Below are 17,057 nucleotides of genomic sequence, written 5' to 3'. Positions count from 1 at the left end.
TTTACCGGATAGTCCTGTCATCTGATTTGGGTACGTAGAAGGGCTTGCCGCCAGTGGCTGAATGGCACCCGTTCCATAGTCGACCGGAATTTTTCAGTCATTCGTTTTGACGGAGATAGTATAGTGCTGCGACCTGAGGCGTCAGTCGCGTGAGAATAATACCCTACTAATTATACGATTAGAATTTTTTTAACAAAAGGAAGAAACGCAAAATGGCGAGGAAGTAAGGATAGTCGTGAACGATACTACTGTTTGAACTTATGAACTTGATGGATTGTCCCTCGAAGGGTCTGAGGGAGAGAGAGTTATCTACGTGGCACTACTCAATATACACTAACCCCTTTCGGGACATATTCCGCATTCGTCTATTTACCTTGTGCTGTCGAACTCAAGCAACTACTGGTCTAGCAGAAATGGCTCATCCGAATCGACAGCAGAACGCGCCCTCAGCTCTCAGGGACAAGGGTCAGCTGGAAGCAATGAGCCCGCACTACTCACATAAAACACCTGACAAAAGGCACGCGGCGGAAAAGTTGCATCATGACACTCACGTGAGTATGCTCAGCTGGCTCATCAAATCGGCATACCCCTTTTCGTCAAAAGCCCAGAACATTTGCTGTGTTTCGATCCTTTAGCGGAGATAGAACTCTGAACGTAGTGTTAACTCTGGCAATTCATCTCTATCGCCTGATAGTCGTCCATTGGACAGCACCATTCCGAACCCACCCCTTGTTGTGATCATTCTCTCATTCATCCTATCTTTCAACGACGTAAGCGCACAAGATAAAAGAAGTTTTTCCGGTATGACAAGAAAGAAGAGAAAGGCGAGAAAGAGAAGAAGCAGTAAAGCGCTGCCATAAGGCAGGAGCCAGCCCTCAACTTCCAACCAAAAGAGAGAGAAAAGAAAAACGAAAAAAAGGAAAAGGAGATGTCATAAGAATTAACGCCCCCATACCCCCCCGACATCCATGGATCCATCCATCATCTTCTTTTCTCTTTTTCGCCTTCTTCCATTTTCCCCATCCCAAATCCAACATCCGCCGCCCCCTTCTCCATCTCCCATTCCCCCACCTACTCCCTCCAAATCGGCGCCACAGTCTCCACCGCCCTCTCCACCACCGCCCTGACCCGATCCCTCAACACGCCATTCGCGCACTCGACCTCGAGCCCCTCCAACCACACCCTCGCCGTCATCTTGTCCACCTTGATGAGGATGCCCGGGACGGGGATGCCCATGGCGTGCAACCGCTTCAGCTCCGCCTGTTCTTCCGCCGAGAAGGATTCATCATCGCCGCCCGCCCCGACGCCGCCGGCGATGGAGATGGATTTCGTCGGCGGCTCGGAAGGATCGGTCGCCGATTGTTGTTGGGTTGCTGCTTTGTTGTTGTTGTTGTTGTCCGGGAGTTTGGGGTGGGCGAGGGGCGTGATGTTGGCGGGGCCGAACTGGGCTTCGAGGAACATGCAGAGGCGGTCGAAGCGGGTGCGGGGGTCGGAGGCGGCGTGGGGGTTGCTGTTGTGTTCGTGGCCGTGGCCGTGATTGTGCGCGTGTTTAGCCGTCGACTGCTTGACGGCCGCCGGGCTGCTCTCGACGGTGAACAGCACGGCGAGCACGGCGTCGGCGATGCCGTCGTTGATCATGTTGCCCTCCCACTCGACCTCGACCCGGCCGCCGCCCAGGCAGTGCACCGTCACGCAGTCCATGACGACGAGGCTGGTCGTCGACCGGTCGATCTCCTCGTCCGCGTCGTTGGAGTCCTCCGAGTCGTCTTCCATTTTGTGGTCGTCGCCGTTGCCGTTCGCTTCCGCCTTGCCGTTGATGGCGGCGTCTTTGCCGCTGACCTGCTTGATGGCGCCGAAGGTGCCTTCGAGCGCCCAGCGGATGAGCTCGATGCCCGCGGCGCTTAATGTGAGGTGCTGGCGGCAGGCGATGGTCGTCGTCGTCAAGCCCGCGTACTCGCGCAGATCTTCGGGCGCCATGAGCGACATCTTGAAGTCGTTTTGCACCAGCACTCCGCTGATGAGCTGGGGTTGGCGTTCCTCCTCGTCCTCGGCCTCTGCCGCGCCGTCTGTGCCGTCTTCGCGCTTCAGCCGCTGCGGCATCGGCGGCGGTATTTGAGCAAGCTTGCCGACGACCTTGGCGATCTTGTCGGCTTTGAACGGAATGCGAAGCTCCTCGCAGTTTGCCGGACTGAACACCTTCACCGGCTGCTTCTTGTCGGCGTTCAACGAGAGGAGCTTGGACTTCAAACGCATCATGTTGTGCTTCTCGCCGTGCACGAGGATCTAGGGATTGGTCTCAGCCTTTGAACTTGTATTTTATGCCGTGCGCATGTACTTACCACTACTGGTGCAGAGACTTCCTCAATGAACTCCCGGTTCTCCGTGCCGTCGACGTGGGCCGCGAAACTGAACTCCTGGACGCTACATCTCCTAGGAAGCAAGACCGGCTCTCCCTCTCTGTTTGGTCCTCTTCTTGCGGCATTGCCTCTTGTCATGACCGCCGGGATCTGATCGGGTTCGTGCAAGATCATCTTACCCATCGTGCCCTCCACCGAGTAACCAGTCATGATGACACCATTGCGTTGGTCAGGCGCCCACCTCTCTAGCAGCTCTCGGCTGACGCCGTTCTGCATCATACCAGGCGATGCCAGCATGATGCAACTGCCTACATCGTCGAAGCGTTCGAGCGACTTCAGAGAACGGACATATTTGAAATCCCAAGGACCAGCCTTTGATGCGTCGCCATTTCGCTCTGCCTCCTCCATGCGCTCTCTGAACAGTCTCTTGATGTTATCATTCATGGCGTAAACGTACGTCTGGTATACCACCATACACTTTCGAGCGATGTTGGAGGCGTAATAGATGGGGACCTTCTGGAATTCCGGATGTTTGGCCCAGTACTCATCGAGAATGAGTAGCAACTCTTGTGCACGACCGAGGGCGAAGACTGGGAGAAGTGCGCGGCCACCACGGTTTACAATGCCGGTGATGGATTTCATCAGAGCGGCCTCACGCTCCAGACGGGGGATGTGCGATGCAATACCAAAGGTACTCTCGGTAATGAGCACATCAACCTTGACGTTCTTGGGAACCTCGGCAGAGATCAAATGGCGATCCTCCTCGCGCGAGTAGTCTCCAGTGAACAGAATCTTCAGGCCGGCAATCTCAATCAGGAACATGGCCGCACCGAGGACGTGACCCGCGGGATAAGGGGTGATGCGGATCGAGGAGATGGTATGTGTTGTGTAATAGTCGATCGCTTCGATCTGCGGGAAGGTTGAAAGATGGTCCGCTTCGGTGTAGAGCTGGATGCGGGATTCTGAAGAAGACGAAATGTTGCCGACGCGAACACTGTCCTGGATGAGCCACTTGTAGATTGCCTTGGTCGGATGCGTCATGAATACGCGGCCTTTGAAGTTCGTCTTGGACAGGACGTAAGGGAGGGAGGCTGCGTGGTCGATATGGAAACTATCAGTGCCGTTAGCATGATGTCCTTTCTCAGAGGCGGCTGCGCAGTTCGGAAGGGTAGGTGCTATGTACATGGAGGGGATGAGTTCAGTGCGAGCGGGTTTTGTCACCACAGCAAAGCGAGTCGGGAGGCGCAAGAATAGAGTTTTATTGATGCTCATATACAACGGTGGCGATACAAGATATGCAGGTGGAGTACCACGCATCGCAGAACTCATGCCCAGCACAGTTTCCTTCACGTTCATCATGAACGACGGATTGCGCCCTTGAGTGCAGCTGCATAGGATTACGGAGCACGGTTCGGGGGTTGTTTGGGCCATTCAATCAAAGCAGACGCTGAACAAAGGAACTAGATGCTTACTGGCTGATCAATAGAACGTCGACTTGGCTCAGGTCGAACTCGTCGTAAAAGGGCAACGCGGCAAGGCCGTCATATGCCGGGTGCATGCCGGCGTCAAGCTGTGGTGTTGTCAGTGCGCCGCCCAAGCCAGGAATGTAGGCTGCGTACCATGACCGTCTTTCCCTTGTACTGGATGATGTGACTCGACCGGCCGACCTCATTGCCGCCGCCCAGGCAGTAGAAGAGAAGCTCATCGGCGGGATCGACCGGCTCGTCGCTGCCGGGCGCCATGGCAGCGGCCTTGCGTTTTGAGGCCATGATGGGGGGCGTCTGCGGCGACGGCGGGCGGGTGGTCGGGCGGCGGGCTGACGGCTTGGCGCAACGGGTCGCTGCAGCAGCTGGGTCAATCGGAAGCTGATGCGCGCGGACAGCAGCAGAAGCGGGACGCGCGCAGGGTCATAAAGGGAGCGGGAGTTGCAGGAGCCGCAGAAGTTGGCGAGGTGGTGAAGTCGGCGCGGCGGGTCGCAGCTGCATGCTGGAGCTCGACGCGCGCGCCGGATCAACAACGGGCCGCAGCTCTTTCCTGCAATGCAGACGCGCCGCCCGCCAACCTTCCCAAAGCCGCTTCATCATCGCCGCGCCCCATCGCATCCGCCGCTCCACCCACCGAACTGCTCGCCGCCCGCCCTCCACGCCATTTCCGGCACTTCCGCGACCTGCGCCCCCCGGCGAATCCTCTAGGCGACTGCAGGAGCGACACAACCGCGCATGATCGACACGGCGCGATCGGGCTAGGTGACGGCGACTCACCCGGGCAGCCCAGGCTGCTACCAGCAGGACCGCTTTCCCCGACCCCAGCACCAGCTCCGGCTCAATCCGTCACCATGGCCCAGCAATACCCGCCCATGCATCCGCCGCCCCAGCCGCCGCAGCGGCCCTACTCGCCCTACCCGCCCACCGCGAGCTCGCCCGTTCAGATGTCGCCCGGCGGCATGGCTGTCCCGCCCGCGAACAAGCGCCCCCGACTGTCCCCAAACCCCGGCAACCCCGGCCCTCCGTACTCGCCCTACCACAACTCGCCTTATTCGTCCATGCCGAATACTCCTGCGCCCGCGCACACGCCACTTCCGTTCAATCAGCCACAGCCGCCGGAGCCGGGTTTTGATGCGTCGCGTGGAGCTCCCGGATCCATGGGCCCGCCCCAGCGGCCGGCAGACAAGCAGGAAAAGCCGGAGAAAGAAAAGGCCACCGACATCAATGACTTGAGTGATGTCATCGGAGCTTCGGGCATTGATTTGCGTGAGGAAGAGAACTACTTGGCTCAGACCTATCAGAATCAGCACCAAACCAGCTCTTTCACCACTTCATTTTCGCAGTCGCCTGCTACACAGTCGCCAAACAACAGCTTCAATGCTCTTTCGCAAGGAAGCTTTGGCAACTACCCGGCATTCCAGGGCGCCGGTCCGGTTAGCCAGCCGGCCGTCTCCCAGAAGACTGTTGAGGAGGAATTATTCGAAAAGCACAAGGCGGCCGCGCGGTCCTTGGCCGAAAAGGCGCAACAGGAGCTCAACGATCCCTTCTGCCGTGGTAACAACATCAGGCAGAAGATCGGTCGCCACACTTACGACCAGGGCGTGAAGTTCAATGTAGACGGCTTATACGACCGGATCAGCAAGGACTCGCCGCAAAGGGTGACAGGGACACAAGCCGCCTCTCCTGACGGCACTGGCATAGTAAAAGCCCAGGCTGCCGCGCTCCTTGACACGAATGCACCCCTGGCGGAGATTCTGACTCTCCTTTCCTTGGCTACCAAGGAGAGATTACGCGGTATCATGGAAGACGCGTATGCGCTTTCACGGTCACGTCAACTCAATTCCCACGGTGTTGTTCCCCCGGAATTTGCCGACATCGCAACCGGTAATGGAGCGCCGAAGCAAACCACAGCTGTGTCGACCTCTATCACCAAGACCGCATGGGATCAGCCCGACAGTGCCATCAGTCCCACAACAGTACCGGCGAAACGTATGTTCGTTCTTTCCTTTACTCCAATTGCTCTGCTGACCACCTCTAGGCCCTCTCGATGCCGACTCGTCCAAGAACGACCCCTCGCGTCTCCCTACCCCACCCACCGATACTCCTCCCACCCCGCAACCCACCATTTCCTTCTCATCCGACCTTTCCTCCACATTGCGGAAGCTCCAGACGGAAGAGCGCAAGTACGAACAAGAGCGGATCAAGAAGCGGCAAAAGCGTGCGGCAGCAAAGGGTGGGGACAGCGCACCCGGCACACCGGGTGCCCAGACATCCCCCGCGGATCTGGTGCCTTTGAAGATGACAAAGAAGGAACGGGAGCGCCTCGCAAAGGCCGGACAGACGGACGAGGTGCTGCACAAGGCGGCCAACACGACGGCGAACATGGCCATCGGTGGTTTCGGCAAAAAGTACAGCTGGCTGAGCGGCGGCGGCGGAGGAGGCGGAGGAGGAGGATCCGGCGCCAGCACGCCGCGGTTGAACACGAACGTGGGTGGCGGTGCCGCCGTGGGCGGAGGAAGCGCGGGCGGCGCCGGCGGCAGCGCGGGTGGCGGAGGAAGCGCAGGAGGCACGCAGGACCGCGGCCTGACGGGCAGAGACCGCAAGTGGGGCGATTGGCGGGAAGACGGAGCGAAGGGCAAGGGCATCCAGATGCGCGATCTGATCGCGGCGCTGGAGCAGGATGGGAACGAGAAGAAGACGCTGGCGCGGGCGCTGGTGAGGCTGAAGTCGGATAACTGAGATGGTACCAGTCTGAGCGGAACGTCATCACCCCAAGTCAGACAAACCACCAGCCAGTGGCTCCTCCTTTTTGGCTCGAAAGGATGATCGGTATGGTTTAAGGGATGCGGAGGGAGGGGAGGGTAAAGAAGAAAAAAAAGGAAAAGGAAAAGGATAAGAAGAAGAAGAAGAAGAAGAAGAAGAAGAAGTATATCATATTTTGCTGCCCTGCAGACATGGGATTTTTGACGGGCGGGCGAGAAGGCATCATGGGGGAGGGGTAGGGCAAAAGCCTTTTCGGGAATCTCCTTTCTCTCTCTCTTTCTTTCTTCTTTCGCGGCAGGCACATGGTCACACTCGGAGATTAAAGACCTTGGCAGCACACACATGCATTACTGGAGTTTTTTTGTTGTTTTTTCCCCTCCCAACCCTTCTCCAGAAACTGCGGGAAGGGGAATGGGAATGGGAAGGGAAATGGGGAAGGGAGCGAGGGAGGGAGGGCTTCTTCTTCTGCTTCTTCTGCGCCTTCTGCTTCTGCTTCTTCTGCTTCCGCGGCCAACCAAGTAAATCTCGATCGAGAAAAATTAATGAGTTGAGAGAGCGGGGGTTGGAAAGAGAGAGAGAGAGAGACCACCAACAAAAAAATTTCGAAACATTTTTCTTCTCCCGTTTTTTGTTGCTGATGTCTTGTTTGACCTCCTCGTTTCTTGGTTTGTTGCGCATGGCTTTGTGGGTGTTTGGGGGGGTTGTGTTTTGCTTGTGGTGCGGGTGGGGTGGGGAGAGGGGAGATATGCGAGGAGTGAGAGGCAATGGGGGAAGGCAGGCAAGCGAGCTTCCGAAATGCTGTGGATTGGAGTGGCGGGGGCCAGGGAGAAGCAGAGTAAGCGGGCGAGTGTGTAAGCGAGTGAGCACATCGGAAAGCAGGTACCCCGGGCGGCTAGGGAGACGGTTTCTCCGTGGGGCGTAGAGTATATACACTATCATCGAGGGACGAGAGAAGGGGGCGGAGCTCGGGCAGCCGAACAGCTGGGAGAGAAAGATCGGGGCTTGGATAGTGAGGGCTAGTAGGTCGAAGGTGTGCTCTCTGAGGTGGGGATTGTTGGACTTTGAGTGCTTGGTGGGGGATACGGCTTGAGGGGGGGAGAGGAGGGGAGTTGTGCGGGTGGTTGTTGGTGTTGGCTGCTGGGGATTTGGGGCGGTGGATGGGAGCAGTGGGGGAGCGTGCGTGGATGATGGGATAGTGGAATCGGGTTGGGTGGCGGGAAGAGGTGTAAAGCGAGGAGCACATGTATTATTCTCTTAAGTATCATTTGGTTTTCTAGGAGTGTATTATTCGGGTTGCTTGCTGGCACTGCTGTGCTTTGGAATGGCGTGCTACAAATACATCGGTGAGAATAATGGGTCAGAATTATTTGACGAGTGATGGCGCTTTGGAAGGAGTTCCTGTTCTCTATTCATTTATTTTGAAGAAGTAATGACATGCATAGTGACAGATTATAACTCAGGAAAGAAAAATAGGAGAGAGGCCGATAACGCTGAAGGTGGTTCGCCAGACCATTTGCAAAATAGTTCGTTTCGGGAAAGAGGGGTTGACTCCTGGTCACTAACGCCGTAATCCGAATCAAATTATCTTGAAGTCTCGGTCCTCCCAAACAAACTCTGAACCTGACCAAATGTCTTCGAACATAAAAGCTCCGACTCGGCAATACACCTTTTCAGGGTGGTTCTTCACCGGTAACAATAGTAGTCCGCTACGGTCCCGACCGTTGTTTCGCCAGCTGGTTGATAGAAGAATGAGTTGAGTCTCGGGGTCTCCGTCGTCATACTTGCTGATCCGAGGATCCCAGTCAAGATGGTATGTGACTTCACCCGACGCAAGTGATTCCAGCTTCCATCCAGGAGATTCAGGCTCGCCATCGCTGGGCCTGTGTGGAATACGAGCAGATAGAGCTCTTAATGTGATTGATGCTGTGATACGTTCCGAAAATCGTTGGATCGATGGAGGATCGGAAGCTTACTTCAACAGACTGGTGAGGATGTCGCTTCAGAAACGAGTCAGAGGCCGAGGTTGTGGCGGCCGCGCCAAAGGTGATGGTTGAGTTCGCGAAGACGTCGGCCATTTTCAGTGATTCCCTCTCCCAGTCTTTGTTGTTCTCATCTTCTTGTATGATGCAAAGCGCATCGATCCAGAGGTATCTGATGTCAAGCTTTCGGCAGAGGCCAATGGCATCGAGAAATGCCTGGGGCATTTTTGCCACGGGGATTTCTTGTTTGTGTCCATTGAGTGCCTCCGGAGTGGTCTTCAAAATCCCCGAGTCTGGGCCCCGACAGTAGCTAAGACAGGCATATCTTGGCGGGTCCTCGTCTCCAGAAGCTCGCAGAGGTAGGGTTGCGACATCGATGAGAGCAGGTCTGATGGACGATTCAGCACCAGCCGTGGGCCTTGGATTCAAATCGATCAGGCGAGCAGGGAGATGATCCAAGCCCCTGGTTCGCTGGCACTCATATGTATCTTCGCAGGCCTTCAACCACTTCTTGATTGCGACTATATTACTTTCGCAGTCGAGGTCCCCGTCTTGAATTGGAAACTCGCGGATTCCGAGCCAATCCCTGCAGGTACCTTGAGAACCAAAATTAGACAAGGGCCTTATGCTCGAATGGTGTGGTTGAAGACGTACTACTCTGTGATGATAACTTGAATTCGAAAGCATGGTTGAACCCAAGCCTTAGCTCAGGGTGACTGACGCTAACAGCCACAGAGTCCAGATACAGTCGATAGGGGTACTTATTCCTGTGGTTCGCGTCTTGCCGATATTCCTCCAAACGTTCTGCACTCCATTGGTACCGTAACCGAAAGTGGAGTGCTTGAGGTGACTTGTCCCACCACTCATGCTGCCCATACGAGGACAGGAATTCCTCCTTCAATGCTTGGCAGAACCGACACTGGGCTTGAATTGGGCCTGAGAGTTCCGGCAAGTTTGGAGGGGTAGCCTGGCCTTCATGCAAGATGTCTCCCTCCCATGTGCGGTACTGCTCCGGAGAGTCTTGATCAGATTCCCACCCCAGTCTTTCTTTTAAGAGATGGGGTGTTTCAAGATCGACCAATGCTAGGCAGCGCGAGCAAGTTTCGCAAAGGTCGCCGTTGCTCTTAGGCGTATGGCTTGATGGCCGCGGATGTTCCGATGCTGCAACTGATTCGGCAGAGTTCTTCCACCACCGACTCATGTTTTTTGTAGGATCAAGGACCCTTCTTGGTGATGCGAAATGGATGGACGTGAAATGGATGCGATCATCCTCTTGGCAAAATGGAGGTGTAGACATGATTGCAGGGTAGGGAATGTTGAAGCATGTGTTCGATACTTCTTGAAAATGGAAGAAGAGATACTCAGGAACGTCAACGACACCGGTTAGATTAATGGGTGCAGCGAAGTGAAACGATATGAAAGCAGCTATGTGGCGTGGCTTCCGATCGCAAATAAGCCCGAAGAAGAGACCCACACAGAGACCATCGTGTTGCAATTTTGAGGGTGTTTGGTGAGGAGTGTTGTATTGGCATGAGGAGCGGAGGGGAGGTGACTCTTACCTCACTAGTCAGACGCCTCGCAACGCATGGCCCCCACCACCTATTAGACTTTGGTTTATCCAGCTGCGAAGCGCCTGAGATCAAACCGAACCAATTTTGCGGTAAGTCGATTATCTTCGACTACTTTGCCAGACACAACAAGCTCCACTAGCAGCAAGAAATTAAAACATCCGAATTTTCCATATATCTCGACGCCATCACCAAGCCTCTCCCTCTTCCTCACCTCCTCCCCCTGCCACGACCACCACCTCCACCCCGCGACTTCCCAGCAGCGCCACCACCCCTCTTCGGTCCGCCGGACGTCTTCTTCACCTTCTTCTTCGGCGGCTCCAACGCGCCCTTGCCCGCGCGCTCCGCCGCGCCCTTCTTCCAGCCCATACCGGCACTACCGCCCTCCTTGCGCTCCCTCGCCGCATCCAAACTCTTCTTCTCCTTATTGCTCAGCTTCTTCTTCTCCTTCTTCACCGTTCCGCCTTCGCTGTTCAACTCCGCCCTCCCCGCCTTCCTCGCCTCCAGCTTCTGCTGCTCGCTCTCGAACCACGTGCGCTTGGGGCGCGCCATGATCTCGTCCTGGTGGCGGACGATGTTCTCGCCCTTGCGGATCTCCATGTCGGCCTGCGACAGCGCGCGCTCTTCTTTTTCTTCCTTGAGGATGTCGTCGATGTCGGCCTCGGCGTCGCGCAGCCGCGCGTCCCACCGCTCCAGCTCCTCCGGCGGCACCTGCCGCGAGACGATCTTCGAGGTGCCGGTCTTGTCCTGCGCCGCCTGCGCGCGCGCGGCCTTGACGACGGCCTTGACGACCTTGCGGTCGGGCTCGGTGGCGATGGTGCACGCGCGCCCCGTGGCGCCGCCGCGCGCCGTGCGGCCGACGCGGTGGAGGTAGATTTCGTGGGATTGCGGCGCGCCGTAGTTGATGACGGTGGTGACGCCCTTGATGTCGAGACCGCGGGAGGCGAGGTCGGTGGCGAGGAGGTGCGAGGCCGTGTGGCTGCGGAAGGACTCGACGGCCGAGATACGCTGTGTGTTTTACGTTAGCTGGAATGTGTTTTTCGAGAAGAGGTGTGTGCGGTCTGAGCTGGTTGTGCTTACTTGTTCTTGGCTCATGCTGCCGTGCAGCTCGGCGGCCTTGATGCCGTTGAGGCCGAAGAGGATGCGGACGCGATGCGCTTCTTTCTTTTGCCGGAAGAAGATGATGACGCGGTCCGTGTAGACCTTTTCGCAGAGGTACATGAGGACCGCCAGCTTCTTCTCCTCCTTGCCCGGTCTGAGGCGGACGAACTCCTGCACAAGCCCGGAGACGGTGGTCTTCTTGGCGTCGACCATCAGGCGGACGGGCTTGTTCAGGCCGACGCGAATAAGCTTGTCGACCGAGTCGGTCATGGTGGCGGAGAACAGCATGGTCTGTCTGGACTTGGGGATGGACGTCAGGATCTCGTTCAACTCGTCGGCGAAACCGTCTTCGAGCATGCGGTCGGCCTCGTCGAGAACCAGGATTTCCAGAGTGTCGACGGCGAAGCTGGCCGAGTTGCGCATGTGATCGATGAAACGACCAGGAGTGGCGATGACGACGTCCGGTCGTTGTCTAAGGGTGTTCTCCTGTTCTCTAAGACTGAAACCACCGACAATTTGAGCGAACGTGATGTCCGTGAAGGCCGCGAGCTTCTTTGCGACATTGAAACACTGCACGGCCAACTCACGGGTGGGCATCAGAATAGCAACACGTGTGGTGGCAACCTTCTTGGGCCTGTAGAGAAGACGTTCCAGGATGGGGATGATGAAGGCACCGGTTTTACCGGAACCAGTAACGGCACCACCGACAACGTCCTTACCAAGCAGAGCGACCGGAATAGTCTTTGCCTGGATGGGAGTCGGCTCTGTGAAGCCAACGGCAGCGACACCTTTGAGGATTGGCCGCGACAAAGACATGTGCTGAAACGAGCCCTTGCCTTTGGCGACCGGAGGTTTGGAGCCATCCAGATTCTCCTCTGGGGCGAAGAAGGCCTTCCTACGCTCTGCCTCAACAGGGTCCTCCTCTTCTTCCTCGTCTGAAGAGTCGGACTGGAGGTCGTCAGGGTGGGACACAGGCTTAGCGGCCTCTTCCTCTTCGTCGTCGTCTTCCTCCTCATCATCTTCGGAATCATCCTCGTCCTCGGCTTCCTCGTCGCCCGATTCTTCGGCATCCTGAGCGCCCATGCCAAAGCCGTCCTCTGCCAGGGTCTCGTCCTCGTCGAGCCCGGTGAACTCATCGTCTCCATCCACTTCTGCATCAGAGTCGGAGTCCTCGGCGGCCTCGGCCGTCTTGTCCTGCTTCTTGCCGGCTCCCTCCTGCTTCTGACGCCGGCGCGCGATGATGTCGTCAATGTCCACAGCCTTCTTGTCGCCGCCCTTCTTCTTGGCGTCGGCCTGCAGGCCCCAGCCGTCAAAGTCGTCTACCACGCCGATGTCGACATCGCCGGCCTGGAACTCGAAGTCGGAGTCCATTGCGCCGTCGTTCTCGCCGGTGGCGGCCCAGTTGTCCTCCTCATCGTCGTCCTCGGGCTCGGGCGACGGGGTCGGGGCCTTTTTCTGCTTCTTGGACTTTTTGTTCTTCTTCTTCAGGTCTGCGTCGGCGGCGGCGGAATCGCGCTTGCGCTTCTTGTTGGTGGAGGGCAGGTCCTGGTCGGGCTCGCCGTCGAGGTCGGGGATGTTGTCCTCATCGTCGGAGATGGTCAGGACGAAGTCGTCTTCGAGGTTGCGGGGAGCCATTTTGGGAGCGCGCGGCGTGGTGGACTGCACTGCGGTCCAAAAAAGTTTCGGAGAGTCGGGATTCTGCCGGTCTGGTGGCTCACCGCCTTGGGGCACGGACAGGCGGTGCCACAGCAGCTAGGCTTGAGCAGCGGGAATTGATGACGCGTGGGCGGCCGATTCGCTGTCGAGCCAGCTGGTCGCCGGCGAGAGCTGGGCGCTCAGAGATAAGCTGGCCGCGCCCCTCTGCGTTTCCTCATCCTCATCTCCATCGCCATCGCCATCATCATCACCAGCATGGATTCCGAACCCGATCTGCGCCACTCGATCTCGCTGCGGCCGCACCCGTTTCCGACCCAGGCCAACCAGGCAGGCCGCGCCGACCGGACGGATTCCCCTAGGCCGGAATTCATCGCGTTGACGCCCGTCGACCACCCGAGTACACCCGAGCCCGCCAACCGCAACAAGAACGGCACCAGCACCGCGTTTGAGCCTGTGACGCCGCCCGCCGTTGGTCCCCAGGACCCGCTCTCGCACCGGAACGCCTCCCGCTTCACCTACGAGAGCACCGACGTCGAGCGCCAGACCCCGCCCTCGTACGACCGCGCCAACGACCCCTTCAACCTCGCCGACAAGATCAAGCCGCTGCACGAGCTCGAGCAGATCCGCGCCAACACGTCGCGCAAGCGCGATGGCTGCGGTCCGCTCGTCACCAACCGGAAGGCCCACCGCGCCCGCAAGGTCGAGGCCTTCTACGAGAACCAGAACGAGAACATCGAGCGCCTGCTGAAGCCCGTGTCCGAGCATGTGCGCCAGGCCAAGGAGGAAGAGGGCGCCGACAACCTGCAGTTCAAGATCGCCGTGTGGGGCTCCTTCGCCGCCAACATCTGCCTCGTCTGCCTGCAGCTGTACGGCGCCATCTCGTCGGGCTCGCTGTCGCTCTTCACCACCATGGCCGACGCCATCTTCGACCCCATGTCCAACATCACCCTGATCCTGGCCAACCGCGCCGTCAAGCGCGTCAACCCGCACCGCTTCCCCTCGGGCAAGGCCCGCATCGAAACCGCCGGCAACATCTTCTTCTGCTTCCTCATGACGTCCGTCTCGCTGATCATCATCGTCATGGCCTGCCGCGAGCTGGCCGAGGGCCACCCAGAGGACACGCGCAGCTTCCACCTGCCGTCCGTCATCGCCGTCGCCGCCGCCTTCGGCACCAAGTTCGTGCTCTTCCTGTACTGCTGGGCGCTGCGCAACAAGTACAGCCAGGTGCGCATCCTGTGGGAGGACCACCGCAACGACCTCTTCATCAACGGCTTCGGCATCCTCACCTCGGTCGGCGGCTCCAAGCTCAAGTGGTTCATCGACCCGGCCGGGGCCATCGCCATCTCGTGCCTCATCACCGCCCTCTGGATGCGCACCGCCTACTCCGAGTTCCAGCTGCTCATCGGCGTCAGCGCCGACACGCAGATGCTGCAGCTCATCACCTACGTCTCCATGACCCACTCGCCCGCCATCACCGGCATCGACACCGTCCGCGCCTGGCACTCGGGCCCCCGCCTCATCGTCGAGGTCGACATCGTCATGCACCCCGACGACTCGCTGCGCAACACCCACGATGTCGCAGAGGCCCTGCAGACGAAACTCGAGAGCTTGCCCGACGTCGAGCGCTGCTACGTCCATGTCGATTACGAGACGTCCCACGCCCCCGAGCACTTTTGGAAGAAGGAGCTCTGAGCCCTTGTCCTTGGTCTTGTAAGAATGTGTGCGTTTTGTGATGTCTGTTTGTGTGACTTGCTCTTGTAAACGGCCGTTGGGTTATTTTTCCCCTTGGGCTTTGTTCAACGCGGTACTTTGACCGCGGATGCAGGTTGTTGGTGACTGGTTGCTTGGCAACGAATGATGCAAATCGATGAAGAGAGAGAGAGAGAGAGAGAGAGAAGCAGAAAATACCCATTTGCGACGTCGACGGGGTAACCCCGTCTTTGGAGCGGAAATTCCTTTCCCCCATCTTTATCGTTGTCAGATGCTATGCCACTCACGACGTGGCTATTTATCCATATACGAATGGTTTTTGTTACGAGCAACGGGGATGGTCAATCCTATTTTTCTCCTGTGCATACGTTTACCTTGGAAGTGGCATTGAACGTTGGTAGTGGACCTGGACGATCGAAGAGATGGCATTTTCGCCGTCTCTGGCAAACCTAATGACAGAAAATTCAAATTCAAAAAAGACATGCATATGGGCTCTCTCTTCCACAAGTGAACGATTCTCATGTTTTTGTTTCGAATAAGCAAAGGATCCAATCGGTGTTTTGCCCTACAAGTTAGCCGATGCGACCCAAGCGGCGCTGGGGTAATCTTTCAGGAAAAGCCGTTCGATGTGTGCTCGGGGGCGCAGGCTGCTGTCCGTCCGCGTCTTGCACAGCGTAAAGCATTGCGGTACCTACATGCTCTTCGTCGACTGACTCCCAGACGCCGATCTCCAGCAGGAGGATCACGCCGAGCGAGGTGCTGCTTGTGGTTTCAGTTACTGATCAGGTGCGAGAGTAGATAGGTCAACAAACCTTCGCCACCACGCGACGCCAACGCCAGCCAGCACTTCCCGCAACCGCCGCCACCGGCCGGCCCTCGCCGCTCCCGACCGTCCCGTCCGAGCCCCGCTGTCCGTCATGCCGACCGTTACATACCCATACGCCGTAACGCCTCACGGGCACATACATGCCCATCAAGCTCGTCCGTCCGTCTGCGCTGCTCTCCTCCGCAACGACCTCTGCTTATCTATCTGCCTTAAACGGCCCCTCTCTATGACGGCAAGCAGGGGTGAGAGAGGCTCAAGCGGCTCCAGTCGATGACACCACGGTCGCTCGACGGGCTTGGGATCAGTGATCGATCACCGAGGCGGAGGAGGCAGGCAAGTGAGAGCTCAGGGCAGATTGCATCAAGAAGGCTGGATCACGACGAAGGACACAAGATCGAGTGAGGTCAAGAGAGAAGAAGAAGATTAAATTAAGACACCGAAAAAAATAAACTAAGACTTTTTTTTTTTTTGCCCCCAGCACTGTGTGTGCTGTTAGCCCGCCCAACCCCGACCTTTCAAGTTTCTTGAGGTAGTCGTCACCCCCGGACGCGTCAATGCCCCACCAAGACGACCGAAAACAGGCACTCGTCATGAGCAGAGGAGGCAAAAGCTCCCTGCTTCTGAGTTTGTTTGGCGCCTCTAGACTCTTCGTCCGTAACTCTAATCGAAACCTCTTGCGAGGAGCCGCTAGAAGAGCTGATGAAGAGAAAAGAAGAAGAAGAGGAAGAGGTGGGGGGAGGGAGGGTTTATATACCCGCTCGGATGGAGGCGGGGCAGCTGCTCAGCTGCTCAGGGTCTGCTCGTTGCTGGGGGCAACGGGCAGGTTGGGAAGGAGCGGTCCGTGGTGGGTGTCACAGGTTGGGAAGGAGCGGGGGTGGTTTCTCACTTGGAGCTGTTTTCACACTCACGACGAAAGTTGAACGGAAAAGTGAGGCTAGAGAGGCTGGGTACATCGCCACCGTCGCCACCTTGGCCCACCGCACGAAGCCCATTCCTGGCAAAGCCACGGAGAGCGGCGCTGGGGCGCGTTGCGTGCGCCAGTCATCTGAAAGTACCTAGTCTCCTGTCGCCGGGCTGATGCAGAGCCGTTTTCTCGCCGCGTCCGCAAACCTGCGCCGGATTCTCCTCGACGAAGGTCGGCACGATTGCTTCCCCGATAGCTTCGTACGTACTGGACCAGGATGCTGTGGTTGTTGCCGCCGCCGCCATGGGCAGAGAGGGTATGAGCTTCCTCTCTCTCTCTCCACTTCGACGCCGAATTGGAAGAGGGAGAGGAACCGATCGCTCCAGGCGCGCCGACCGGAAGACGATGGCGACGCACGCCAGACAATTGAACGTAGGCTCCAGCCGCTTGATCTCGTTGCAAGCCTGCCTCTCTCCCCGAGCAAGCCATGCAAGAATCGATTGCGTCCGAGCTAGACCGGGCCCGGACGGCCAATTGCGGCCATGTTCAGACCATCAACGACACTGCGTCGCCAACAGCCATATAACCTCGCTTCTGCTGCGGAGGCAGGCGGGCCAAGCCGTCATCGCCTTCGGGCCCCTCCCTCCAGAACCTCACACCAAGCAGATCCCCCAAGTACCAGTATGGCAATCTCCTTCCAACACTCGCA

At 57.6% G+C, this 17,057-nt stretch overlaps 4 protein-coding genes across 4 annotated transcripts; 2 read left to right on the top strand and 2 right to left on the bottom strand.

The window, feature by feature from the left end:
* Positions 1 to 1,071: 1,071 nt before the first annotated feature.
* YSH1 (endoribonuclease ysh1) lies at positions 1,072 to 4,126 on the bottom strand (the record flags this gene model as incomplete). The annotated part of the gene is made up of 4 exons (XM_066776549.1): positions 1,072 to 2,283; positions 2,340 to 3,468; positions 3,830 to 3,927; positions 3,977 to 4,126. 4 exons carry the CDS (start codon positions 4,124 to 4,126, stop codon positions 1,072 to 1,074), a joined length of 2,589 nt encoding a protein of 862 aa, XP_066632391.1.
* An 872-nt stretch (positions 4,127 to 4,998) lies between these two features.
* Positions 4,999 to 6,580, top strand: SLS55_005097 (uncharacterized protein; the record flags this gene model as incomplete). Its single annotated transcript, XM_066776548.1, has 2 exons — positions 4,999 to 5,830; positions 5,880 to 6,580. The coding sequence occupies 2 exons, from the start codon at positions 4,999 to 5,001 to the stop codon at positions 6,578 to 6,580; spliced, it is 1,533 nt and encodes a 510-aa protein (XP_066632390.1).
* A 3,781-nt stretch (positions 6,581 to 10,361) lies between these two features.
* On the bottom strand, positions 10,362 to 12,887 carry DRS1 (nucleolar DEAD-box protein required for synthesis of 60S ribosomal subunit; the record flags this gene model as incomplete). The annotated part of the gene is made up of 2 exons (XM_066776547.1): positions 10,362 to 11,159; positions 11,232 to 12,887. 2 exons carry the CDS (start codon positions 12,885 to 12,887, stop codon positions 10,362 to 10,364), a joined length of 2,454 nt encoding a protein of 817 aa, XP_066632389.1.
* A 276-nt stretch (positions 12,888 to 13,163) lies between these two features.
* On the top strand, positions 13,164 to 14,600 carry SLS55_005095 (uncharacterized protein; the record flags this gene model as incomplete). The annotated part of the gene is made up of 1 exon (XM_066776546.1): positions 13,164 to 14,600. One exon carries the CDS (start codon positions 13,164 to 13,166, stop codon positions 14,598 to 14,600), a length of 1,437 nt encoding a protein of 478 aa, XP_066632388.1.
* Between the last annotated feature and the right edge of the window lie 2,457 nt (positions 14,601 to 17,057).

The sequence above is a fragment of the Diplodia seriata genome (assembly GCF_021436955.1).
Source record: "Diplodia seriata strain FDS-637 chromosome Unknown scaffold_5, whole genome shotgun sequence".
Classification (NCBI taxonomy): domain Eukaryota; kingdom Fungi; phylum Ascomycota; class Dothideomycetes; order Botryosphaeriales; family Botryosphaeriaceae; genus Diplodia; species Diplodia seriata.
Note: the sequence above shows the minus strand (reverse complement) of the source record. Positions and strands in the feature narration are given on the sequence as shown.